The 27042-nt window shown below is 33.8% G+C and overlaps 2 protein-coding genes across 2 annotated transcripts in view; one reads left to right on the top strand and one right to left on the bottom strand.

The window, feature by feature from the left end:
- LOC134855274 (integrator complex subunit 12-like) overlaps positions 1-27042 on the bottom strand; it is a 313709-nt gene that overhangs the window by 129617 nt on the left and 157050 nt on the right. The window lies entirely within an intron of this gene.
- LOC134855570 (uncharacterized) lies at positions 3645-12761 on the top strand. Its single transcript, XM_063872110.1, has 5 exons — positions 3645-3776; positions 6020-6113; positions 8542-8684; positions 10160-10284; positions 12409-12761. The coding sequence occupies exons 1-5, from the start codon at positions 3731-3733 to the stop codon at positions 12676-12678; spliced, it is 678 nt and encodes a 225-aa protein (XP_063728180.1). The 5' UTR covers positions 3645-3730; the 3' UTR covers positions 12679-12761.

Below are 27042 nucleotides of genomic sequence, written 5' to 3'. Positions count from 1 at the left end.
ATGCATGTATGTATGTATGTATGTACCTTTGTATGTGTATATGTATGTAGGTAGGTTTGTGTGTTTGTATGTATGAATGTTTGTATGTATGTATGTATGTATGTATGTATGTATGTATGTTTGTATGTATGTATATATGTATGAATGTTTGTTTGTACATGTGTATGTGTATCTGTATGTACGTATATAAGTATGTATGTATGTATGTATGTATGTATGTCTGTATGTATGTATGTATGTATGTATGTATGTATGTATGTATGTATGTGTGTATGTATGTATCTATGTATGTATGTATGTATATATGTATGTATGTATGTATGTATATATCTGTGTATGTTTGTATGTATGTATGTATGTATGTATCTACATATGTATGTATGTATGTATGTATGTATGTATGTATGTATGTATCTAGGTATGTATGTATGTATGTATGTATGTATGTATGTATGTATGTATGTATGTATGTAGGTATGTATGTATGTATGTATGTATGTATGTTTGTATGTATGTATATATGTGTGTATGTATGTACATTTGTATGTATATATGTATGTATGTATGTATGTATGTTTGTACTTGTGTATGTATATATGTACGTACGTATATAAATATGTATGTATGTATTTATGTATGTATGTATGTATGTAAGTATGTATGTATGTATGTATGTATGTATCTATGTATGCATATATGAATGTTTGTATGTATGTAAGAAAAATACATACAAGATGGGTCCCAAATCTTGGGTTCTCTGTATTAAGGTTGTCTAGAGTTTTCCATGTATTAACATTGGTTATAGGTTTTTGTGTATTAAGATTTATTATAGGTTTTCAGTGCATCATCTTTCAGTGAATAGGTTTTCATAATATCATCTAGTTCTGTTTAACTTTATGCTCTTGAGAAATTCCAGATAATGTCAACTTTACCAAAACTTAAAATATTTCTCAAAAAACATTAAAATTGGCCCAATTCAACTTGAAGAGTTTCATGAAAGAAATATATGGGTTTTTCAACACACTAATCCACCAACACAGCAACTTAGCAGCAGTCAAGACGGGGCTCAAAAGCATACGGCTGTCAGTTTGCTCCTGGCCGGGCTAACGGACTCGAAAGACTCGATTGAGGGCCAGGATTGCAGCCTGTTGGTTTTCGACGAAGTCAACCATGAATTGATGGCAGATAACGGAGAGACAACGACGCTGGAAACGAGGTGGAGGTGGTTGAAAGTTGCTCGGTAGTGTAAATAGTGACGCTTTTGGGGGCAATGACAGAAGCGACCAAGAAGGAGTGTCGGCTGTATGGTCAAGAAAGTGACATCCACCGTAAACTTGCGGTCACGGAATCTTCAACACTATTTATTTTCTTTTCAGTTGACGCTTACTCCTCGTTTCTTCCTCAATCATTGTTGTTCAGTTTTAGTTTGCAAAGATGCAGAAAAAACTGGAGAACTATGTTCGAATGGGCTCTGAGGAGACGACTTGGAAAAAAAAGGTGTCTGAGCTTGTACCGCCAACAGCGGAAGATTTAAAAGACCTCAACGTCAACCAAATACTCGGCCATCTTAATTCTACAAAGACAAAAGAGGCGAGTAAAGGGATTCAGCAATGCATTCTTGAAGGAATGTATATGTCTTCAAAATGCGATCGGATCAAATCAGACAAAGAGCTTCAAAAAATTTTGAAGAAAAATTTAATCCCGTACGCCAGAACACGGAGGAGTCAATTGGTTCGCCTCTATTGGTGGTTGAGAAGTTTCCTCTGCTTAAAAAAATTAGATACTGGCTTAGGGCCCTCAGAGATACTCAACAAACTGTCGGTCATCAAAGCGGTTTGAAAAAAAAACAATCCAGAGTTGTGGGCAGACGGCAGACGGCACCACTTTGGTCGATAGCAGCAGTGACGAGGAGAGCAGCACTAGCGCAGATGACGAGCAGTGGAAACAATTACAGAACAACAGCTATATTTAAAAGACTTTTATTGCAACATATTTATTCGCTTCAATTTTGATACAAAACTACTAACTGTTATATATCGTCCTTTGAAACAAAAATAAATGAAATAGCCTTTCCAATTACACTTGAATAATTACAATGAGCAATAAACAAACAATTAAATCGAAAAAGTGAACTTGTCTTGTTTTGAGTGAAAGGAGCAAATACTTGTTTTATTTGGCATCGAGTTTGTAAAGCAGCTCTAATGTAGATTGAGGGAAACCACACTAGAATCGGTCTGATGAAACTGTCAAAAAAAATATAGAATTGGTTGCACACGAGAGTCACTAGATGAAGCCAACAAAAACCAATGTTCGCCCAACATTCCTATAGGTTGCGTGTTGATAACAGCGAAACAATTTTTGGCGATTTTTCGAAACATATCCGAGCGGAGACATCCTAGAAATCTGAATGTTTTTGAGTTTTTATTGATCTCACCGAGTAGAATCATTTGCGAAAAGGCCATTCTCGTGTCTAGTTCATGCGCGCTGTTTTGAGTTGAAAACGAACGCGAAGTTTTTATCCCTCACTGTTCTTAACATTTAATAGGAAAAAAAATTTTTTTTTTGAAGCTATTTTTCGAGGAAGATTTTTGCAAATTTTGCCATAAATCATTATAAGGCTCAGAACTGACTATTTCAAATCAGAAACACTATTTTAATATTCTCTCTATCCCTTTTAGATGTTTAACGTGATTTTTTTTCTGTTAGTTTGTAACAAGTAAATTTCGCCAAGTTTGCGCAAAAACAGCTTTGATCCATAAACAAAAGATTTTTTTTTCGTCGGAATTATTCCCTTTTTTCTCTCTTAAGGCAATTTCAATCGAATAAAAACTTGGTATATATTTATTTTGTGAGCAAATATCTTTCTTAGATTTTCGACACTAACTGTCGGCCTAAATTACAGAACTGTCTATCACACACCAAGCTCAAATAAATTTTTGAAATATGTTTACTCAGGTTTGATTCGACTTTTTTAAATCTGCCGTCGGTACATTTTTCTAACAAAAATAGAGTTTACAACATCAGGATTGAACTGAAAGACAAAAATCGAACCCACTACACATCCCATTTTTTTTTTCACAACGAGATTTTTTTTGCTGAAAAATTACCAGCTAAAATTTAAAATGAAAACAATTCCCGTGCAGATTTATTATGGATACTAATAGTTTAAAAAAGAATTCGGAGACAATCATGGTCCAGTTTACTGGATTTTATTAATAATTGTTAGATGATGAAATCGATTAACTTGACAGTATAACCGAGTTTTTTAAAAACATAAGTTCCGCTATTAATTGTTATAAGCAAAAATTTTCCTTTTTTGGGCACTATTTCCTAATGCTTTTCGATTTAAAAATCGTTTATTGTTCCAAAATTTTGCAAAGCTTTAGCAATATCGTTTCGTTTGAATTCATTTGGTCCAGGCAAAAAAAAACGTTCCAGCAGAACTTTCTAAAAAATTGTCAATGGAAGAAAAACTTAGGGTGCCTTTATTTTGTAAGCAAATATCTTGTTTAGAGTTCCAAAACTAACTGTCGGTCTAAATTTCAAAACTACCTGCAAAACACCACGCTTGTTTTTGCTCAAACAAACTTATGCGAACTGTTTACTCACGTTTGATTTGAAATCTAAATTTTATGATGTGATACCATTACGATCTGCTGGTATATTTTTCTAGCAATATTTGAACTGAACAAAATCAGGATGACTTTATGAAGACAATAATTAAAGTAAAATGAACATCATGCAACCAAACTTGCTGCTGTTTTGCTTGATTTACCGTGAGTTTCGTCTTTTACCGAAATCGTTTTGAGAGTTTCCAATACATATATGATAACTTTTTTTCAACGAAAACGATTGGAACGATTAAATTGCCTTTAAAGTCGACTATTTAAAAGAAAAATAAAAATTTTTAAATTAAAAGATAATCCGATATTTTCTTACCTAATATAATTTTTTTCAACTGTTTGATTCAAAAATCCGTCATTGTTGCGAATCTTCTGAGGAAACTCTAGCTTTTCTCTAACTATTTGAAATAAACTGAAAAAATAAAATCCGTTTACTTCCCTGCCACAAATTCAATCACCCCCACCTCAAGCACTTAACACGTTAACTACCTGTACCCACCCGCATCCAAGTTTAGGCGTAAATAATCGATTATAACGGATTATTATGATGATTTTTTGACAATTATAATCGATTATAATTACCAAAATTAGGTCCTTAAGGGATTTATAATTGATTATAATCGTGATATTTTCCAAGAGATTATAATCTCTTATAATCGATTATAATTGATTATAGTTCTTACTAAAAACCCTTAAAATCAATTATAATCGATTATAATCGATTATAATCTCTTATTTTGCCGGAATTTTTCTATTTTCGAATTGTATCTTATGGGTTATTATTTTTGTGTCAATAAAAAAATCTCTAAAAGAGAGATCTCTTGAACACTTTGGTTCATCTGAACACAAAGTTTTACCACGAAACAAAAGTTTCACAGAGATCCTCTCATATGACTGGAAAGTTTCTCGCGGTAGATGAAAGATAATTTTTCCGTATCAATCATGAAACTAAATCAATTTGCTGATGTTTTGGTGTTTTTAAAAGCTTAAAATATGCATCGCAAAACAACTCTAATGGGGAAGAAATGGAAAAAAAACTTATAAATATGAATTAAATGGAAAATTTTGAAAAATTTTCTCTCATTTTTCATAGGAACCAACGTCCACAAAATGCATAAAATATAAGCAATTTAGATGCAACTTCGAAGACAAAAATGGACAAACAAAAGGGATTATAATCAATTATAATCGATTATAATGGATTTTTGTGCAAAACTAACGAAATAGAATTTTGAATAAAAATAATGGATTATAATCAATTATAATCGATTATAATTGTATGGAAAAATAGACGAATAAATAATCGATTATAATTAATTATAATTAATTATAATTTGATTTGAAAAAAAGAGATTATAATCAATTATTAATTGATTAAAATCGATTGTTTCTCAATTTTAGTGAGACTGGTACTAAAATCGTAATATAATCGATTATTAACGCTTGAAACTGGATGCGGGCATCCTTTTCCCCAGCCCAAGGCTCACGTTTACATTCACGCCATATTTACCCTAAGGCCTGTAACCCGGCAAATAATCACCATATCACGCTCTCACATTCAAATTCGTCCATTTGTTAACGCGGTGCGTCGAGGGTTTATGGGGGTAGAACAGGATCCACTTAACGTAGGAGAGAGACTTGGGAAAAATTGGTGTGAGTAAAAATTGTGCGGTGCGTTGGAGATGTTGACGATTGAAAATGGTAGACGAGGTTAATTATGAGGTTGAAATGATCAATTTGCAAAATGTAAAGAACTAAATTCAATATGAAAAGCAAATGGTAAAAATAATATACAAAAAATGAACTAAACGGCCGCTGTTTTCAATACATAATTTTGAGTTTCATCATTTTTCTCAGTGTGATCGATTATTAATTAAAACTCAACATTAGGCCTTAATCGGTCATTTGGTTATATGGGATTTGGTGGTTTTCGAGTGCCGTTGACTCCGTAACGTCCGAACAACTTTTCAAAGGTTGTGATGATGCAGATTCCGTGACCAAAATATCACAAAAAAAGAAAAACTAAAAACGCATAATCCTTGACCAACTGTTAAAGGCTGCAGATGTATATCCACGGAATCTGCGATTTAATGCTTACATGCACACCAATTGAACAACAAAAATGTATTTTTTTCTTGCGAAAATGACAGATCTAGGATTCTTAATGAAAATCATAATACATTTTTAATGGATTACAACCAGTTCTAATGGATTAGAATGACTATAAATAATAAAAAATATCTAAAAATATAATACATTTATAATTGATTAATTTTGAGTCTCTTCAAGGGCAGGCTTTAATGTTACTATTCAATTTGTTCAAATCCATCGGCGCACTGTGCTATCAACGGGGTTAGAACACTCAGAGTACTTGCTCAAATCCATCAATGTTTCAGTTGTCCTCATTCGCATTGCTTGGAGCGACTATTCTTTTGAGTTTGTTCTGCCGGACATAAAAACTCTAATAGGAGAAAAATGCCGGGAATTTAGGTGAGAAAAATAAACAAATATTTAAATATTCTTTTGAGTGAAGAAGGCTTGCAGCCTTTTCCAATTTTCAGTTGATTTAAGTTAACCTTTCGCCCAGGGGCGGATCTAGTATTTTCTCGAGGAGGGGGGGGGGGGGGGAGCGTCGAATTTTTGGAAAATTTTGTCGTATTTTTTAGTCACATTTTGAAAAATTTTGACAAAAAAAATCGCTTTTTTTTCGGAGCGCTCCCCCCCTAGTATGTAGTGGCGTCAAAGGCGCCTTTAGAAAAAATTTAGGTTATGTTACAAAAGATGGATATCTCAAAATAGTACAAAGAGGGGACCCTTTGAGTCGGCTGGGAGTCGAATCCCTGAAGAAAAACGTCCGCCCCACACGCCCCCCCCCCCCCCCCCCCCCCACCCCTAAATCCGTCCCTGCTTTTATCAGAAAAAAAACTCAATTTTCTTTTCTCTAATCCCTTTCAGTTGATTAGGGAAAAAACTAAGTGTTTCGTTTGAAAATTCGAAATGCAAATTCGACTCAAGGAGGAAAATATCTGCAGTCAAAGTAACATTGCACCACCAAGAAATTAAGATGCCTATCTTTTACCAATTGTGAATTTCCGTCACATCTCTTTCGTGAAAAATTCTTGAAATGTCTCAAATAAGCTCATACGACAATAGTGAGTTTTCGTCCACTTATTGTTCTGTGCATACAATTGTATGCAAAAGAGCTGACAAAACTTTTTTAAGAAGCTCTGATTTTGATATAAATCAACAAAAAACGAGTGCCTTTTGACACAAAAATCAATGGTTTGAAGTTAATCGTGGTTCAGTTATCAGGGCTGTTCAATAAATAAATCATTACATACCTAAGCATGTTCATCTAATGAAATAAAAAAAGACAATTGCCACATTTTTTTTTGTCGCAACAGCGGGATAGTTAGGGTAAAAAAGGAAATCAAAAAAGAATATTTTTTGAGCGGGGATGTGCTTTAGCCGACCATCGCAATCTTTGGAGTTCTATAGAAAAAATTTAATCGGGAATTAAAAACTTTCTATAAGCTTCGGAATGAGATGTGCTGGTGAATGAGATTAATAAATTTGTTTGATTTAAAAAGCAGAAACTTTCACTTTCTATGTTTTGAAAGTTGTAATTGAAAGTTGTAATTTATGTTTTTTCTTGTTATGTTATATAACCATTGCGTAATATTGTACACTAGATTTTTATACAATCAGTTCTGCAACTGCATAAGTATATTGAAACAATAAAGTGTCCCCTCTCTCTCTCACACACTGCACCCTTGTATCATTTCTTTCTCTAAAACAATTTTTAATTGTTACTTATGCTCTGACATTGAAATGTACAAGCTCCCTTAATCGTTTCAATTGCTTTGTTGAATCTATTTGAAAAATCTGTAGAATTTTTGATCACTTTATAATTACAAGGCCAATCTGAGCACTAGATAGGCGAATTTTTTGTGGCTGTATGTTGCTGGATTTCATTGTCAAAACTATCAATTTTTCAAACAATTAAGACTGTTCTCGTCCATTTTTTTGTTGCCTTTGTTTTTTTTATACTTTTTTCTAATACTAAAATCTGATTGGTTGAAAATTTTCCGCAGACTTAGTCTTTTGTTCTTCAGACAATTTTCCTTAATTAGCATAATTTGTTTTAAAAAACCATGGAACGAAACAGCGCCGATTGCAATTGTCTAGTCACAGAAAATGAGAAAAAAAACTTGAACAAAAAATTATCTTATTGAGTTTGATCCAAAATCTACGCTGAATCCAGTTTAATAAAAGTAAAGAAGACGAGAAAAGCTTGGTTAATTTTTCAATTGTATTTTTTGTGAGCTGAAACAACTTCCACTTTGTACAAACAAACTTTAGAAAAAACACAGAGTTGACTATATCTTAAGCGTAAATCATAATCATATTTTTGATAGAGAAAAAGCATCAAATTTTGAGAGACCTATAAAAAGAGCACAAAATTTGCTTTCTTTTCTAAAGATTTTAGCTCATTTTTTACAGTTTTGGTTATGGTTTGGTAGTACCAATTTGGTGGTATGGTTTTGAATCAACTGATGGCGTTGTGTCACATCCATAAACGATTTTGCCCAGCAATTAAATGATTGCGGAAGCAAACCACCCGTGCCTTGCCAATGGCAAAATGAGCTTTTGCAGCTGATTGATCTGAAGTCTAAAAAAAATTCACGTTTTAGCTCTGGGTTAGAAAATGACTTTTTGACAAAAAAAAAAGAAAAACACGCTTTGTTTACGTAATGAACGGGTTTTCTCCTTCTGTAATCGATATTTGGCATATGGAAAATTTTTATAAGATAAAAAAGCAATACGTTACTTTATCAGAAAAAAAACTTTTGTTTCACTCAAACCTAAAAAAAATTTCTTGAAGATTTTCTAAAGAAAATACTTTTTTTTATTTCAGTGAATACTTCTGCTTGACCAAATACTGGACTACTAAAAAAAATCATCGCAACCTTCACTGGAACGACACGTTCAGCATTGAAAGGCTGAGTTTCGAATGGTACAGAGGCCTCAATTGGTTTTCTTTTCAAATGGATCCTTCAGGTCTCTTTTTCAAGATAACTTTTTCGTGTTCAGTTTTTTTCTGGTTGTTGTTTGAATTGCTCAATTTTTTTTGTGAAAGTTAAAAAGTCAGCGTAAAGAATGCCGAGAAGTGTGCACAAATTTCTGCATTAATTTTCTTACCTGACAAACTATATTCTAATTTAACGAAATATATATGTTTGTTGTTGCTATTTGTTAAGAAAAGTTTTCCTTTTTTTCCATCTTTCCATTCCACCCCCTCCTCAAACAAATGCAACACGCACGCAAAAAATTTTCTAGCAATATAACAACGTTAAGCAGAAAAAATTGTCAATTTTGGTGTTATTTTGACGATTTTCTGTTGTTTTTATCGATACTGTTTATTTTCAACAAGAAACATTTCTGACCAACAAGAATGGAGGTACTGAGTGTTTTGCTATTTGTTTTTGCTGCATTGCAAACAATTTTACCATCGGGATTTCAGCTACATCATTTCAGGTTCTTGGAAGTTATCGGGGTCCAAAATTCCAACTTTGCCGCACGCCGAAAAATATCTAAATAAATCGGTTGTGTATGGCTGTAATGGCTAATTTTATTCCCCAACAGATACACTCTCTTACCGAGAAAAGTTTTGATTTATGACCTGAAAAACATTATATCTAATCTAAATTCTGGTCAGATTTTTTTTTGAATTGTTTAAATAAAGCACGATTTTTCTTTACCTTCTTTTTTTCTGATCTTAATTCTGATCAGAAAAAAAACCAGAAAAAAGTACACTGGTGTGACTCGCTTCTCTGACCTTCAAGTTTCTAGGCGGTTGTGCTAATCACTAGTCTACAGTCCTTATTGATAGCTTCAGCAAAATAAAACTTGTTATAGCACGTGTTAGTTTGCACTGAATTGCCACTGTTATTTCGTAAACTCGAAGTATCCTTACCTCGTTGCGGTTGAGCAGTGAACTAATTTCTGGTAATTTCTGTCCAGAAACTGTTTATTACTAAACCAGAAACAAAATAGATCACTCCTGCTCAAAGAAGATGAAAAAACCAGGCTAGATAATGTACATACTATTTTTATCTAGAAAAACAGCCTCCGTTGGATACGGGATTTTATCTGTATAAAAAGGTGTACAGCGACTACGAGGCGTATCGATCTCAGAAAGTGGACTTTACAGTACTACTTGCCTATGGTTTTTGTAGCCAGAAAACTCCTGATCTTGAGTTATTAGTTTTTGACCTTTTTACTGATTATAACAGATAATTCTATAGAGACTGTGAAATTTTTGCATTAAGGAAAGCAAAAAAAAATCATAATCAACAGGAAAAACGTTGCTTGAGGTTCGAAAACTAGTAAAAGGTTAGTAGCCAGGGTATCATTAGGATTTTGCACACTTGTCTAAATGATTTTCAAAAACTTGACAAACTAATACTTAACATTTCTATATCTTACTAAATTGAATATTCAGATTCTAAAAGTTCGAATTTTTCGTATTATAGGTTGCTGCTACTATCAAACAAGAGTCTATATGATATACGGCCACAGAAGAGGAATATCCCCCGAGAATTATATTAGAAAAATGACAAACTTCAAAAGTTCAGGAAAAACTTTGAGACATATCAAGGCAAGTATATAGATCTGATGCTTCTCTTTGTTCTGAGTTATTAAAGTTACTGTTAAGAAAACGAGTTTTATTCAATATGCATTTGTGAAGCTACAAAAAGCTACAATTTTATATTTACTTTTATATACACACACAAGTGATTTGTGAGAGCTTGGAAAATCAATTCGGCGACCTAAAAAAAGGTCGAAACTTTGAAAAAACTTTGAAAAATCCGCCCTTCTCCAGAGAACCGTAGATTCGCTCTGAGTCAAATTATGGTTTTATTTTAAAGATTGGTTGATTTAATTGTTTATACATACTACAAATTAACTGTGCGTGAGCTAATTGAAATAGCTTTGTAGCATTGCATTCCTTTTCAAATAACGGGAACCGAGCTTTTTTGTTTCTTTTTCTTGTTCGTTAGTTATTTTAATTGGGCGTAATATGTAAAAAAAAATTTACAATAGAAAGCTTTGAACAAATTTTGATCTTATTTTGTATTATCCAGTAAACTCGAATGACCGCTACAAAAAACTGTAGTTAAGATGAAATGATGAGTTCAAAAGCGATGAATTTTTGAAAAAGCTCAAAAACCCCAAAAAAACTGATACTGAAAACAAAAACTGAATTTTTTGCTGATTTTTCCACTTCTTTATTCAAAAATTGCTCGGTTAGGATATTTAAGAACCAGAAAAAAGATATAGAGCGAAAACTGCAGACCTGTTTGCGTTAAAAAAAGCTTCCGAATTTGGACTCGTATTTCCAAAAAAATCGTGATCGTTATTAAAATTGGAGTAACGTAGAAACGAAAACAAGCAAGTATTAATAAAAGTCACAAAAGTCTGATATTTCAAAATTTTCTCAAGTTTTCAACAAAATTGCAGGGCCTGCAAATCATCTCATAAAGAAAATGAGCTTAAAACTTTCAGCAACTTTTTCACTGAGACTGACTTGCGGCCAACTTCTCAAATCTCAAAACGTTGAAAGTGTTGTCAGATAGCTCTTTCTTTCCCAAACGCCATTCGAGAAAATAAGCCAAAACTACAGTAAAAATGTCGAATTAAAAACTCCAGTGGTCGCGATGTTTTGAAACTTTCTGGAAAAAAAGCTTTATCTGTTGTGAGCAATTTTTCGGAGTAGTTTTCTAATCAATGCTTACTGAACGGCATCTTGAAATATGCCTATGAATCCTGACGAAATGCATTTACAGATTTTCAAATATTTCGTTAAAAGTTTTTTGCAGCTATTTCTTTATGATACTCAAATAAAAACTGACTTTTTTTCTGCAATTAGGATCATCCTTTTGGGCAGGCTTCTTTTCACCATACAAGCGTCCATTTTGTTGAGTAGTACTCTTCCTCGGAAAACCCTCAGGTCAATATTGAGCGGTTAGCCCTTTTGTTTTGCACGGTAAAATAATTCAAACTTCAAATTTCAAATCACGTGTCTAAGAAAATGTTCGAACCCGATATCACTGTCTGAAAAAACATGTACTGGAATACCAATATTGTTCTGCATAACAATAAAAATTTATGGAGTATTGTTTTTTGGGGATCAACATTTTTTCTACGACTAGAGCTTACAATAGTAAGATAGTAAATATGGGGCAAGTTACTTAGATCCGAAAAGTGTTGTTCTGAAAGCTGCAAAAATGTTGTTATGTTTTTATATCAATATTTGAATGAAATTTTGGTCTATCGAATTCGATCATGTAAGCTATTTCTCTCGTATTTGTATTCTGCGCTCATTATTAAACTGCTCTCCAGCGAGCATGGTAATCGAGCTCGACATAGAAAAATGTAAAAACAAGTCAGAAAAACAAATTTCTGCTCTTACTTGGTTTATTTCAAATTGTTCATATTGGAAAAGTTTCTAAAAGCTTGAAATTCAAGTTATAGCTGATATGCTTTTGATATCAAAAAAACGTAATAGACAGTCTTTGGAACACATTTTGTTTTTCTTCAATCGGTTCTTCATCTCTTCCGCTATTCGAATAGCTTTCGTGTAATCCTTTGCTTTACCAACTTTTGCGTTAAAATAGCCGCCATTACAGCAAAATATGGTTTCAATGTTTTTTTTAGCAGACAGTAGGATAACAGATACTTGGAACGTCTTATCATAGCTCGAGGTCTCTGCGTATTTCAGGTGCGATTTGATGACGAGCTTTGCGTGAATGTTATCAATGAAATTGGTTTTGGTTCAGACAACGGCGAAGTCAAAGTACGAGGAGGTTCACCAGAGGCAGACTTCGTGCTTCCTTCGACTCCTGCTGAAAATTCGGTGACGACATTTGAAAAAAGCAATCTGAGGGAAGAACTTAATTTTGATTGGTTCAAGTTCAATGTAATTTGTATCGCACAACAGTGGATATGTGATAAGTATCCAGTGAATGCTTCAAATCTGAAACTTTCATGATAGATGAATTCGACTTTAAAAACACATCATTTTGTCATGAAAATGTATGATCGAAACAAAAATCTGTCAAATTTTTTTTTTGATTGTTGAAGTAAATAGTTTTGCCGGATTTTACAAAGGACAATATTTCACCTGTTTTCCTGTCATATGGCTTACTTTTTATTTTGTAGAAAAAAAATTAAAATATTCGGTTATATTACATTTATAATTGTACTTTTATAAAAATTATAATTAATTATAAGTGCCACAAGGTAGTAGATATTTAAACGATTGGTAATTCATTATAATGATGACATTATAACAAATTACATTATAAGAAACTACAATCAATTTTATTTTTTATAATCTATAATAATAGATTATAATCCTATTTTTGTCAAAACTGTCTAAAAATTAGAGATATTTTGTCACTCTTTGGTTCAGCTGAAGACGAGGAGTAACCATGATACAAAAGTTTCATAGAGATCCCTTCATATTAGGTGAAAGAATCTCGCGGTATGTGAAACATAATTCTTCCATATGAATCATGAAACCAAAGCTGTGTGCTAAAATTTTGTTGGTCAAAAAAACCTAAAATGTGCATCATGAAACAACTATAATCGAGAAGCAATAAAAAAATAAGAACAGTATACTCTTAAATTGATTTAAAAACTTTTAAAACATTTTTTCCATTTTTTCACGTAAACCAACATCTACAATAAGCATAAAATACAAGCAATTCAAGTGCAAAATCGAAGACAAAATGGGAATCAAAGGGATTATAAACTTTTATAATTAATTATAAATAATCAATTCTGCAAAAAAAGTGTTTCAAGAAATTCGGGTAAAAATGATAGCGTAGGAAAAATATAATGTATTATAATTGATTATATTTGATTTCAAAAAGAGATATTATAATCAATTAATGTTTGATTAAAATTAGTTTTTTTCTCAATTTTTGTAAGACTAGTACTAAAAAATTATTAAAATCGAATATTAACACTTGAAATGGGATGTGGCTGTCGCCTCAGAATAATAACACTCAGAATATTACTCAGAATAATAATTAATTTGTTAATACTCAGCTTACAACACTTATACTGGCCTCGGTCAGTATATTTTTTCTAAGCTAAGTTATAACATTTTATTAATCATTCTGAGGTATTATTTAATTATTGATTATATTAAAACGATCTGTTTGAGAAATTGAAATAAATTTAACCAGTGTCATTTTCAATTTGTATCTCATTTTCAAAGAATTATATGCAGCGTTGAATTTGTTTAAATATTTACTCAAATTTTAAAGCAAAAAATAAAAATATCTACTGTTAAATTAAATGATAACTTAAATTTGATGTCATCTTTAAAATCAAACGCAAAAAAACAATTTAAGGATCACGGAAAAAAGTTCCGATAAATTACCTTAAAAAACGTTTAACAATTAAGGCAAATTTAGCACTACCTTGAGTACACATTAAATTACCTATAAGCACCCTAAAATTTTACCGATAATTCTCTAAAAATTTAAGGTGTGTAAACCTAGAAAAAATACCTTGAAAATTCCCTTTCAGGTGATTTAACATTAAAATTTTTACCTTAAAAAACTAGGTAAATTACCTTTATTACCTTAGCATTAAAATAAATTTACCGTAAAATCAAAAAAAGTTTTGGAAAAAATTCAAAATGTCCGAGAAAATGGAAGGAACCTGGCATGGAAAACATAAACGCTTTTTAGAAATTACTTATTCTCAAAGGATGAAACGAATTTCCGATAAGTGGTGTTCTGCGTCGGAAAAATGTCTGCTTCTCTGACAAAATATGCTGTTGCTTGGGTTTTTTCACAAACTTTTTGTTTCTGGCGCTGCTGTCAATTATAACCCAATTTAACTTTCAAAGGGATAACCAAAATAAGAATTAGTTGTTTTCTGCATCTAAAACTTTTCTGATTCTCTGGAAAATTTGAATTTTTAATCAAAACCTTGTCTCTTTGGCGTCTAACAACTAGAACTTAGTTTAACAACTACAACTTAGAACTTAGCTCTGTTATGTAAAAACTCTTCTCATTTTTTTCAGATAATCTTAAGGTAAACTTACTGAGTTAAAGTAAAGTTTACCTTTTTTTAATTAAATTTTCCTGAGAAAAAAAATTAAGATAAATTTAAGGTAAGTAAGGGTAAGACACACCATTATTTTCTTAACCTTAACTCAGTTAAGGTGACTTTACGTTAACTTTTTTTGTGTAACTTCCTGTCTTCTCATTTGTCAACAGTTACTAACAATACAGCAAAACTTTTCTATGGGAAACTTTTTTAAATAGATTGGAATAGCTGCTTCCAAATTAAGTGATTCGAACTCATAGCCCAAATATAGTCGAAAACCCATTCGAAACATAGTCGAACACTCGGTCAAAACATAGTCAGACACTAATTCGAAACATAGTCGAACACTTGGTCCAAGCATAGTCAAACGCTAGTTCAAAACATAGTCGAACACGTTGTCGAATTATAATCTTGATTTCCATCCACCTGAGTTAAGTCTCGGAGGAACCGAACTATTCGTTTTGAAATATTGGAGGAACAGTCGCTTGGAAAACAGGCTAGAGACTTTTCCATGCGTTACTGCATCGTTGACGTTGTCCTACATACATGCATGAAGTACTGAAAAAAAATACGTTACCAGGTTTTCAAGCACAACGTATAAACTGAAAATTATCAGCAACTTAAAGCAATTTTTGGAAGAATAATGATATAATTTTTTGCGAAAAAAAAATCCGATTTCGATTGGTGATTTTTGTAGATGTGGTGTTTTAATTGTTAATTGTGTCTGACATTTTTTTATGATTGAAAATCATTTGTAAAATTTTTTATCAGCCTATGTTTCAATTTGATGTAAAAGAGCAACATTTCTGCTAATGACTGCAATTTTTTTGTCTCGCAAATTACACTTTGCTAATGACTTTCGTGAACTGATATTTTTTCTTCATTAAATTTATTGTCAATAAACTTGCATTAATTAAAGTTGTTCAACCGGGTACATGATTAATTTTCGTTAGCCCCACCTCTTCACAAAATTTGACAAAATTTTATCTTGCTTAGTAGTCAATCGATCATGCAGCGCATCAGGTGTAGGGGTAGTACAATTGTTTGAGAAAACATGAGCCTGCGATTCGATTTCGGCATGTTAAGTATTGTCAAAGCCAATTTTTGTTCCTTTTCGGACTTCTGTCCGCCTTTTTGTGTTTGCCGGCTTAGTTGTCAAAACATGGTCGAGCTCACAAAATGGGTTACTCATGATCCAAAGAAAAAAATTTCATTTGTCAAAAATTTAATTTAGAAATGAAAGAACTCAAATATTTTAGAACGTGAAAAGATTTATCTTACTAGTTGGGGGTGAAAGACATCAGGGCAGATAACAATCTGAGTTGCAAAAATTTTTTAGAACATTTTGTTCGAAATGTAGCTTGTTTGGGTCGAGTCAGTCAAAACACAACATCTTTGGGTCGAGCACCATCGAACAGATTTTTCCGTCGGTCGAGTTGGTCAAAAAATAGCCAACTTAGGTCGAGTCGGTCAAAACATAGCTTAAATCGCAAGGTACAATTTTGGTCCTTTCAGCCTCTTCGTGAAAAACACATGACCTGCACTTAAAAAACAGAAATGCGTTTGATCAATCAACAAAACTTATCTTATCTTTTCATGGAAATTTTATAGATATTGATACAACATCAAAAGTATAGGAATCTCATCTACAAGAAAAAAGATATGAGGATGTTGATGCGTCAAACAAGTTTTAGTTAGCATTGGTTTACAAAAAAAAAATTTAGCTGATTATTCAATTCTCTATATACAAAAATGACAAAATGACCAAACTTTTTGCCCAAAGATGCAAACTTTTTTTGTAAAATTGTTTCTTTTTCAAACCTAAGACATTGATTTTTCTACCAAAAATTGCAGACACAGAGAAAAAACACTCAGCGTGAGTACCTGGGATTACCTAAAACTCGATAAATTGTTTGATGAGAAGAGCCAGATGTTCTTATAAAACTGTTCAATAATGCATTTTCAATAATTCATTTTGATAATAAGTGTTTTCGATCTCTCACTCTACAGCTATGTAAAGTTAAGCCAATAAGTCAACCAAACTTCAGAATTGGTTTCATCCCTGATTTGGTGAAACAGCTTAAGGTAAATTGATCCTCAATTAAGCTAATTAAAATCATAATAAATTGATTTATCTAATTACAAAGATATATCAATAATATCTTATAACAAAACTTTTTTTATAAAATTTTCTAAATACAAATTGGAATTGCTTGGGCGGGCGAACACCATTAAGCCAGCACGGCCCGTTTTCAGGTGTCTCATTAAATGGAGAACAAAAACAAAAAGTTAACTTCCTCATCCAATGCAAAAGACCTTTCTACCGGTAAATATTTATTAAATGTAAACCTCTTTATTTTCACATTTAAACATTTCTCTATAAAATAATTAGGATAAGTTTTGTTTTCTCGGGTTGTCTTCTTATACCAAAAACCTAGAAACCTTACAGAAACAATCTTCTTAACCATATAAGCTGCAAACTAATCTCACAGAGAACAAAAGCGTTCTGAAATTTCGAATAATTTGCCGAACAATATCAAAAAGCAGTGCTTGCTTATTGAATTAGAAAAAACTAGTATGTAGCCTTTTCTGATACATTATGCGTAAAATCACAGTTCATCAAAAAAAAATTTTCCTCTTTTTTTTCGTAACTTGTTTCCATTTTTTTGTCTCTTGAAACATACAGTGCTGATTTAAATTATCCGGACAAAATGAAAAAAACTTGAATTTTCCAGAACATGTTTTTCTCAAATTGGGTTAAGTTAAGACAAAAAGTGAGGAGAACAAAAAAGTTGCTTAGAATTTTATCAGAATTAAGATGGTTTAACTTTTTCTCAGAAAGTCTCAACCAAAACCTTACCCCAAAAATCGGTCATTTTGGTTCTTTCAATTAATCAAAAATAATCGTAACTTTTGATTGATTGAGAAAAGCCAGAATTACCGGTTTTTGGGGTGAACTTTGGATGAAATTTTGGAGGAAAAACGCTTCATAGTAGTTCTGATGGAATTCCAAGCAATTTTGGTTCTCTTTAATTTTTGTCTAATCTTAACCCAATTTGAGAAAAATGTGTTTGAAAAATCAGGTTTAATTCATTTTGTCCGGATAATGTAAATCAGCACTAAACCATTGAACTAAAAAGAAACTCGTGCAGTTATTTTTTCGGAAGAGGAACTTAGAGACAAATTGCATTCATCTGCGGAACTCATTGAAACATATACAACATCAGTTTTAGAAACTTAAATGATCAGTTAGTTTCTTGTCTTATTACTATGCTAAATCTGTTTTAAGAACATTAAGAGGGGATAAGAGGAAATTAATTTGAGACCAAAGTTCTATAGAATTCTATTCACCGTCAATTAAACCGAGGTTTATGTCGAAATTATTTTGGTTTCGTTTAGTCGCACTAAAAGTTCTCTTTCAGGGTTCCCTAACTGAAATACCCCAAAAGCAAAACTTATTCCTGGTTCGAAATAACCAAACTTTTTCCAAAACAGTTTGAAAAAACTATGAACTTACAAAAATCACAGATTGACTAGATTGACCAGATCGACATTGGAAGTGATCTCTTGGGCAATGTTTTGAGTGTGGCGATCAAGATTTACTACTATCTACAATCCCAAAAGGGATAAGTTAGTGGCAGTTAAAATGTACTGCACCCGGTTGCTTCCATTTTTTTCCACTGGTGCTATGGCTGAATTGTCCGCAAGAATTTCTATTAGTATTCAATTCGGATAAGCATAAGTCCAAACACAGCTGTTTGTTAAGTGGCGAGTTTAAAACTAATCCGTGATTTATCAACACAATTGCCAATTTACAATTCAACTCACTGACACTTTCTCCCGAGAGAACTCAAATCAGAAACTCCTGATCACTGACAAAATTTTTATCCACGATCGCTATCTTCCCTAAAAACCAATTATGAAAGTCAATTAGGCTTGCTTTCAGCAATAAGTTCAAAGTTAAGGACCAGTTTTTCTCTCTAGATTGCTAAAATAATCTATATCTAGCTATTACAAACAGCATTCACTGACTTCGCAAAAAATGTTATCCAACTGAATCTAAGAGCCAACAGTCCGCTCTCTTAGCTCAAATATTCTCCCGATGGGTAGGCTGTCCGTAACCTTTTGGGTATGTTTGTCTGTTTGAGTTTTAATTATAGTTAAAGTTGTGATTGTCCAAAAGAGTCCTGACATATACTCTGGTACCCTTGTGCAAAAGCTTAACGAAATTTTCCCCTGACGACACTAGTTATGATTGCCAACTTCGTGACAGGTAGCTTAGTTGTGCAAGACCAATTTTACCTCAAAATCAAAGTGCATCTAACTTAAGCAACTTACCATGTACTTCACTTATCCGCCCCTTAAGCGTTCTGGCAGCCTGGGTCTAAAAGATTTTTTTTTCAGACGTAGCTACTGCCCTTCAAGCTTCTAAGTTTTCCATATATACTCAAATTCAATCCAGACGTTCTAGCAATCATGAAGGTATTTGAAACACATTAAGTCTAATTGCACCAAAAATATCTCTTCTGGCGAGCTAAGTAAATATCCCGTTCAATCATATTATTTAAAAGACTTAATTCCCATTCCATACTCATTTTATTGCGTCAACGTCGTAATTTTTTTTTTTTGGTTTAGTTGATTTGTTATGATTAGCTTTCCGATCACAGTCTACTTCACTCCTATGTCTGCCTAACTTCAGGTAATTTCAACCCAAAACTTTAACGTTTTGACTCCACAGCTTTATCTTTTTACCTTCTGATCCTTCTCACAATGGACAATTTTGCCCCAAATTAACCAAAAAAGACCGAATCTAATCCGAAGTGTTGCGATGGAGAATGTGCCACCTTCCTGTGTTTATCATGAGATTTTAACTGCAGTTTTGCACCAAAATGTCATTAAAGCCCCAAAATGTCATTAAAAGATCACCCGGGATCACTATGAGGGTAGCAAAACCATGGGGGTCCTTCCAACCAGGTTTGATCCGTATCCCACAATTACTTTCCATTCTATCTCAATTTGACGGTCCGTAATCACTTTTCCCGGGAAAAGGCTATTAACGTCGGAAGAAGTTGCCAGTAGGTTTTGTCGGAGGACATTCATTCGCTGGGATTCTAGAGTCTATTGTCACCATCGAATCAATATGCCCTCAATCCGTAATTAGCGTAAACGGTTTATTTCCGATCGAAAGTTTGGTTTTCATTAGTGCTAAAAATTTCCGGTCTAAGCGTCGGATTCGTTTCAAATTACAAAACATTAAGTCTCTTGTCACTACCTACCATATCCTAAAAATTCGTTTCTGGGGACATATGCTTAAGTTTCCCTCAACTAAGCCCACAATAGACAAAGTTTTGGTTTTATTCCACCCGCTTGTTACCGAGTTCTGATTGGGCTATCTGAAACATCGGGAACACATATCACTTTGGCTCAGGGTGTCCGAGGGTTCTGGATGTTTGCACACCAGGATTAAATTATCTCTCAAATTCGTTTCAGGAATTCCATAAAATTAGCTTTATTAGTTCTGATTTGGCAGAGTTTGTCAAATATGATTAACCGCTTGTAATTTTTGCAACGGATGGGACTAACCATCTAATTTTTAGGCTAAACCGTATGTTTTCTTTTCTACGGGTTTTAGAAATTAGACAATACCAAGCTACGTACTACTCATTAAGTTATCTATGCTGCATGCAGTTCTGGAAATAAGACATTGCAAAACGAGATCACAGTTTGCCTTAAGTTTGAGAAAGATATGTATGTATGTTGGTGTTAGTTTATGTATATAGGAGTTTAATGGTTTCTTAAGTATTAAGTACTAAGCTAAGTGTCAACTTTACTTCCGCAATCGGTCTTCTAAGTATTGAATCTCCACGTTACGAGGCAAATTCAATACAGTTTAATTCATGTAGCATAAAAAGAAACAATTTTATGATACACTTACTTTTCTATTATTTTACTTAAGCTGTTTTAGTCATTTTCCCAAAATCGACCCAATTAAAAATTGGTAATCAAGGATCTTCAAAATCTATAATGTTGGAAGGATTGCGGACAACTTGCTGCATAAACTCTGATTTTAGGGCTATATGTTTATCCAAAAAGCAAAACATTCTGATTTTTGACCAAATGACCTTTTTTCACAAAATGAGTTATTAATATACAGTTACCATAGTAGACTGTTACTGAAAAAGTATCATTGGTTTGACTAATCTGTTACTATAACATCTATTTTTCGCAAAAATTCGAGTCGGTACGAGGAAAAATCTTGCAGCTGCATTCATTTGAGGATTATTTTTGATATAGAAAAACCACAATACGCACGTGTTTTTGAGGAAAGACAACTGAATTTAAACAAGGAACAAATTTGACCTAGAGAGTTTTGAAAGCAGCAAAATTTTTCGACTATGTTGGTAATTTTTCCTTTTCCCCCACCTGCAAATTTTTACATTTCAAGTTTCTGTTCACTTTGTCCGATTGTCATGAAAAATGACATAGAAACTAAATCACTGCGAAGTGTTTTTGATTAAAAGACATTTCGATTGCAAAAAAAAACAGTTAGAATGTGATAGACCGATGAAGTATTATTGTTCCGGCCTTTTAAAATGAGGAATAATTTTGTACAATAAGGGTTTTTGAAAAAATTAGAACAATTGTACAACAAGGATACCCGGTTCTTGTACAATTAGCACAAAGTTCCGATCTTAGTCTTGAAAAACCCAAAAAATTCAAACTTTTTTATTTTGAAAATCCCATTTTTTTTCATTTCCAACTGATGCTTAAATATCCCAAAAACAATTTGGTATGCGTAAAATTAAGTTTTCAGGGTCTAATTGAATCAAAAGTGAGCTACTGTTAGCCGCTTGCATGCATCCTTTGCTAAAATTAAAACTAAAAATTAAAATTTTTATGCCTGTTTTTCTCTTAACTGTGACAGTTTTTTGGAAATTATTTAATTTCGTTCAAATTACTAAACGGGCTGAACATATTATATCACTCGACTTTCCAATATTTATTTTTAGTTGATCCCATAATTATTATCAATGATAATGAAATGTTCTAAAAATCTAGGTAGGTATGTAGAGTTCATGCATAAATACTTAAAAGATTAAAAGAAGTAAAATGAAGCGTGAATTAAAACGTTCTATTCTAAAAACTAACACCAACTCACAGTGATTGACCGATGGTCGAATCATGCCAAGTGTTGACTGGTATCTCATCAATACCGAAGGTCATTTTAATAAAATCTAATTCTATATACACCCACTTCCCTTCAAAATGGCAACAAAATTTACAAACGGCACCATAAACGAATATTAGAACAGCAAGCAAAATGAAATATATAATTGAAGTTTTGGAAAGTACAAATGTACAAGGGTGAATATACAAAAGTTGCAAGGTGTACAAATGGTAAGACAAAAAACAACACTAAGCTACAAGACATACGGTTAACATTTACCGAGCTATATACACCAAAATGCGGCAGTATGTCAAAACTAATTGAAAAATTCGCTGCTTTCTTCTATATCCTCATATGTGACATCTGCTGTACGTCGGGGTGAGGGGTGGATCCGAATGATAAATTTGCCAAAATGGTCAGGACCGGGGTGTGGCTGGCTCGTTCGATACGATGGATTTTTGAGGACCATGATAATGTGGTTTTGGCGACAAGGGGGGTTTTAAAAGGTACCTCGGCAAAAGGCGTTAGATAGTCCGAAGGCGAGATGACAAGGACGTTTGTTTCCACCAGGTTATAATGTGATTCACCAATTTTTCGGTTTGCCGCACTTCTATATTATTTACCTCCAGAGGCGAGTTTCTTTATAGGTCTACCTTTGTCCGGGTTTTGTCACAGGAGACCTTGAATGTGTGAGAGCTAGCGGCACGTTATCTTCGGAACCAGTTTGCGTCTCCAAATCGGGGTCTAGGTAGCCCTCTTCCGCCCCGTCATGAGTTCCCCACTTCTAGCCCGATGGTCAGATAGAGTAGAATTGTCTTTATCTAAACGGTTATCAAAAGAAATAAGATTTTTCTATCTAGTTTTAGCCGTTCTATTAAAACGTTTCTCAAAAGAGTACAACAGATTGACAATTGTTTCGTAATTCTGAGAATCGAAATCAGTTTTTCGGTTGAAGAATTTAAAGAAAGTTTTGGTATTTTGAGTGACATTTTTAGATTTAACAGCCTATATAACTCTTTCAACAAGCCCATTTCATCAATAATCACCAACTGTACAGTAAATGATTTCGATGTTGAATCTTTCGCAAAAGGATTTAAGATCGTTGGATAAAAGAAAGAGCCCGTGGTCGACTTCAATCTTCCACGGAAATCCGTGGTGGTGACAATAACCATTAAAAAAGAAAGTAAACGAACTTAATGTGGTATTGTTGACGACCTTCGCCGATTGAAACTTTGTAAAACCGTGTCCAAACGTCCTGCGAAGTCCGAGTTTTTTTCCTCGTTCGCGAACGATATTGTGGAGAGCTTTGTGGTTGAATCCGTACCGAGTAAAACTTTGCGATTCTTACCGGCTCTCAGGCATTGATTACATGACTTCCCCATATGGTATATCTCTCGGTAGATATGTGGCCACCAGTTATATTCGGCTCAGAACTTCATCCTAATTTGGTCTGGATGATTTTCTAGTAACATTGAGCTGAATATTCATCTAATGGCTGCCAGTACCACTAGCTTTTTATCCAAAAAAATAGATCGTCTTTCACGTGGAGGTCTTTTTCATAATTCTTCCTATAGCTTCCATGAATGCCCATTGGTCTTCGATTTTATGTCTTCGGTTAAACCCCAAATTAATTTGTCTTCCCTCTTCATTATCAGGAGTGGTTTCTTTGAACAGTGCTCTTCTGGAAATAATGGGGAATTGGGTCGTTTCAAACTTGATTTGAAGGATATTCAGGAGGTTTACATGATCGTCTGGGAGGTGATTGTCTTCGAATTTTACTGAGTTGTTGTGTTCTTCTGATATGATAAATAATGGGCCGGTAGTTTCTTCCATTCTTTTTGTACCGATGGAGTTCTTCTGGTGAATTAAGTAAGTGTATTGCATAATAAAATATGAAAGGACCTTGTCCGAGTAAGTATTGCTTCAACAATTGAATTTAGAATTGTCTAAAGGTAAGCACTTTGATGAACAATTTTCTGCTCTGATAAGAGTATTATCGCAAATTTTTTTTCGATTGTGCATTACAAGAGATGTTAGCGAAAAATTCTAAGGTTGAAAATTGCTAAAGAGCTATAATAATAATCTTGACAAATCAGATCGCTTGAATTTTCAACTATTTTTATTTACAGCGACCGACGGTCTATCTACAGAATGTATTTTTACGCGGATAAAACAATCTCTGTTAGATAAAAGTTTCCGAATTTTGTCAATTGAAGCGACTACAAAATCTTCGTCGTAATAAGAAGGTGAGAGTGCTTTGGCTGAAGATAGTCTAGATAAAAGATCGGTAAAACCCATGTCCTTGCCTGGTATATCAGAAACCTTAAAGTTGAAAAGTAACAGTCTATTTACCCAGCGGAATAGTCTGCTATGCTTAGTTCTATTGCTAAGATTTGCTGAAAGAGCTGATAGTAGGGCTTTATGCTTTGTTACGGTTTCGATTTCTGCCCCGTAAAGGTAAATTTCAAAACTTTTTTGGTGTCCACACTACGCCCAGCAGTTCAACTCCGTTGGTGGAATACTTCATTTTATGGCTGTTTAGAATACTTGTGGCAAATGCAATCATTTTCCACTGCCCCCTTGAAATTGTTCTAAAGTTGTGCCGGGAACGCTATGAGAAGCGTCGGTTTTTATTGAAAAGATTTTTTTCTGTAATATTTACAAAATCTGTTTTCAGCTTTTCAAAGGCTATAAACCAATTCTTTGTTCAAATGTGGACAAAGTGGGGTGCTCAGGGTCGACAAGTTTTAGACGATTTTTACGCAATGGTTCATAGAGCCGAAGAAGGATCGCGTTTCCGAAAAGTTCTTGGGGATTGGGAGGTTCTTATAGCGTCTGCTTTACCGACATACGGTGGTACTCCATCTCCCGAGATTTTAAAACCTAGCCATTCTTTTTCTGACTGAAAGAATGCGCCTTTTCACTATTTCACCGCCATGTTTTTCTGGTCAGGGAATGTTAAAATTGCTTTTTGTTCAAATAGAGATCCCTTCGATGCTACCAGGTTGTCGTCTATATAACAATTTATACACGGTATGTTCTTTAAGAGTGAGTCCATGACCCGTTGAAACTCGTTGGGCATATATCCCAGTCCGTAAAACCCGGTTAAAAATTGATAGGTTCCCGTTGCTTCGCCGCCCACATTATGTGAAGTTAAATTGCTTACTCGTTTTTTTCTCCCAATTTGAGTTGACTACGCGTTTTTCAAATCCAAGTTACTATACCAAACCTGCCCAGTGGTGGTTTCCGAGAGTTAAATGACCATGTTATCATTTAGTTCAAGGATTTTGGTCATTTGGTGTTTATTTTTTAAAATCTTATCAGATAGCTACTTAGAATCTGGTGCCAATTTAATCGAGCCGTCTTCCTTCTTGGTTATAATAATCGGACTAAAGAAAACAATCATCGTCATTTTTAGAGTTTTTCAATGCGATCATTGGTCTTTTTTCTTCTAATGTTTGATTTACTCACGACAAGAAGTGTAGGGGAACTCTTCTCCCTTTTGCCTGAAAAAGTTTAACCGGGGATTGGAAGTGAGTAACCTTGCAACCGTTCGAATTTTGTCCCACCCGTGTGAATAGTTCCTGAAAGATGTTAAAGTTTTGATCGGTTGGTGAGTAAGGTTTTTTCCACTACTCTCGCTTTGTGGTTCACTGACTGAGCAAAGTGGCTGGGGGAATTTCTTCTGCTTTGTTTTGATACCTATGTTTGGTAGGCTACCGTTCCCCAGTATCTTGCATTCATGTCCACCTGTGATGAAGAACGGAGTTTCTTCACTAATCCAACCGTTGGATTGCGTCCTGGCGATAATATTCCCCAGAATGTTGATTGTATCGTCGGTGGAGCCACAATATTGATCCCTTTTTCTCCTCTCCATTGGGTAAAATTTTAGCTTGGGATATCTTAGCTTAAGTTCGTGCAGTACATTTTGTTTTAGAAAGCCAACTGGGCTCGCCGAATATACCTAAATGATCATGTTTACGATCATTTCCCATCCCAATCTTATGTTTAATTGATTTTCGCTCCACGAACTTTCCGGTGGGACGTATACACAATTATCGTTGTTTACTTGATTATCGTTTAATGTTTTTACAGAAGGTGGTTTGTTGCGGGATTTAAAAATTTTAGAAAAATGTGCTGTACAATTACATTTTTTACTCGTGATGTCCCTTGCTGGGCCTACGTTCAGATGTCCTTTCGTAATTGGATTCTCACCTTTCATGCAAGCGTTGCTTCTTTCTTTGTTGAGGCTCGGCTCCTTCCTGATCTGATTTGAGTATTTTAAAAATTAAAAGTCGGCCCATTGGTCAAGGATCTTGCCATTTTGGCCGATTTTTGATGATCAAAAAAGCCCTTCTTGTCAATTAAGGCCTGATTAATGGTTTCCGACGGGCTCATCGTGGCTGAGAGGAGTTTCCGTTGAGTTTCCTTATTCTTCATATTGCAAATGAAGATATCTATCATCCATTCGGCTTCATGGATATGAATTTTTTTTCTTCGTTTATCCGCTTTTCTTCGACGGCTTCTTATACTTTCGTGCTTCTCTACTGATTTGTGTTTGTCCAACTCGCTGCCTGTGGGTTGCTCCAGAATCGGAATTTGCATCTCTGGTACCTTCGGTCCATTGAGGCTATTTATGTCCAGACTTTCTTTCGTTCATTGGTCGCTCCACTGGGTCGAGGAATGTGGTGGCTCTAAAGAGTAGTTCAGCCAAAATGACGGTTTTCCACGCACGTTCGATTCTTTTGACTGCGCCATGATAAAATGTTTCAAAACTGTAGGTAGGTATGTACAGTTTATGTCAAATACCTTGAAGAATAAAAGAAGTAAAATGGAGCGTGAAATAAAACGTTCTATTCTGAAAACTAACACCAACCCACAGTGATCGACCGATGATCGAATCATGCAAAGTTTTGACTGGCTTCATGAAAATGCACTTTCGTTTTTTTTTGTTCAAACGTAAAATAAAAACATAAAAATTGTAGAAAAAGAATGGGAACCGAAAATGTACTTGCATCGACTTGTAATTTAGCAGAAAAAAATTCCAGTTATTCAAAGTGCCAGATTTTGCTAACCTTATGTTCCAACAATACGTGCTGTCGAATCATAATGCACAAA

Source organism: Symsagittifera roscoffensis, chromosome 10 (assembly GCF_963678635.1).
Source record: "Symsagittifera roscoffensis chromosome 10, txSymRosc1.1, whole genome shotgun sequence".
NCBI lineage: Eukaryota > Metazoa > Xenacoelomorpha > Acoela > Convolutidae > Symsagittifera > Symsagittifera roscoffensis.
Note: the sequence above shows the minus strand (reverse complement) of the source record. Positions and strands in the feature narration are given on the sequence as shown.

What these genes read in the sequence shown, in the direction of transcription:
- LOC134855570 (XM_063872110.1), top strand. Translation starts at nt 3,731, where the DNA reads ATGAACATCATGCAACCAAACTTGCTGCTGTTTTGCTTGATTTACC. An exon ending in GCTGTTTTGCTTGATTTACC is followed by an intron (nt 3,777 to 6,019) that starts GTGAGTTTCGTC and finishes TCAATGTTTCAG; the next exon opens with TTGTCCTCATTCGCATTGCT. An exon ending in AAACTTTGAGACATATCAAG is followed by an intron (nt 10,285 to 12,408) that starts GCAAGTATATAG and finishes TGCGTATTTCAG; the next exon opens with GTGCGATTTGATGACGAGCT.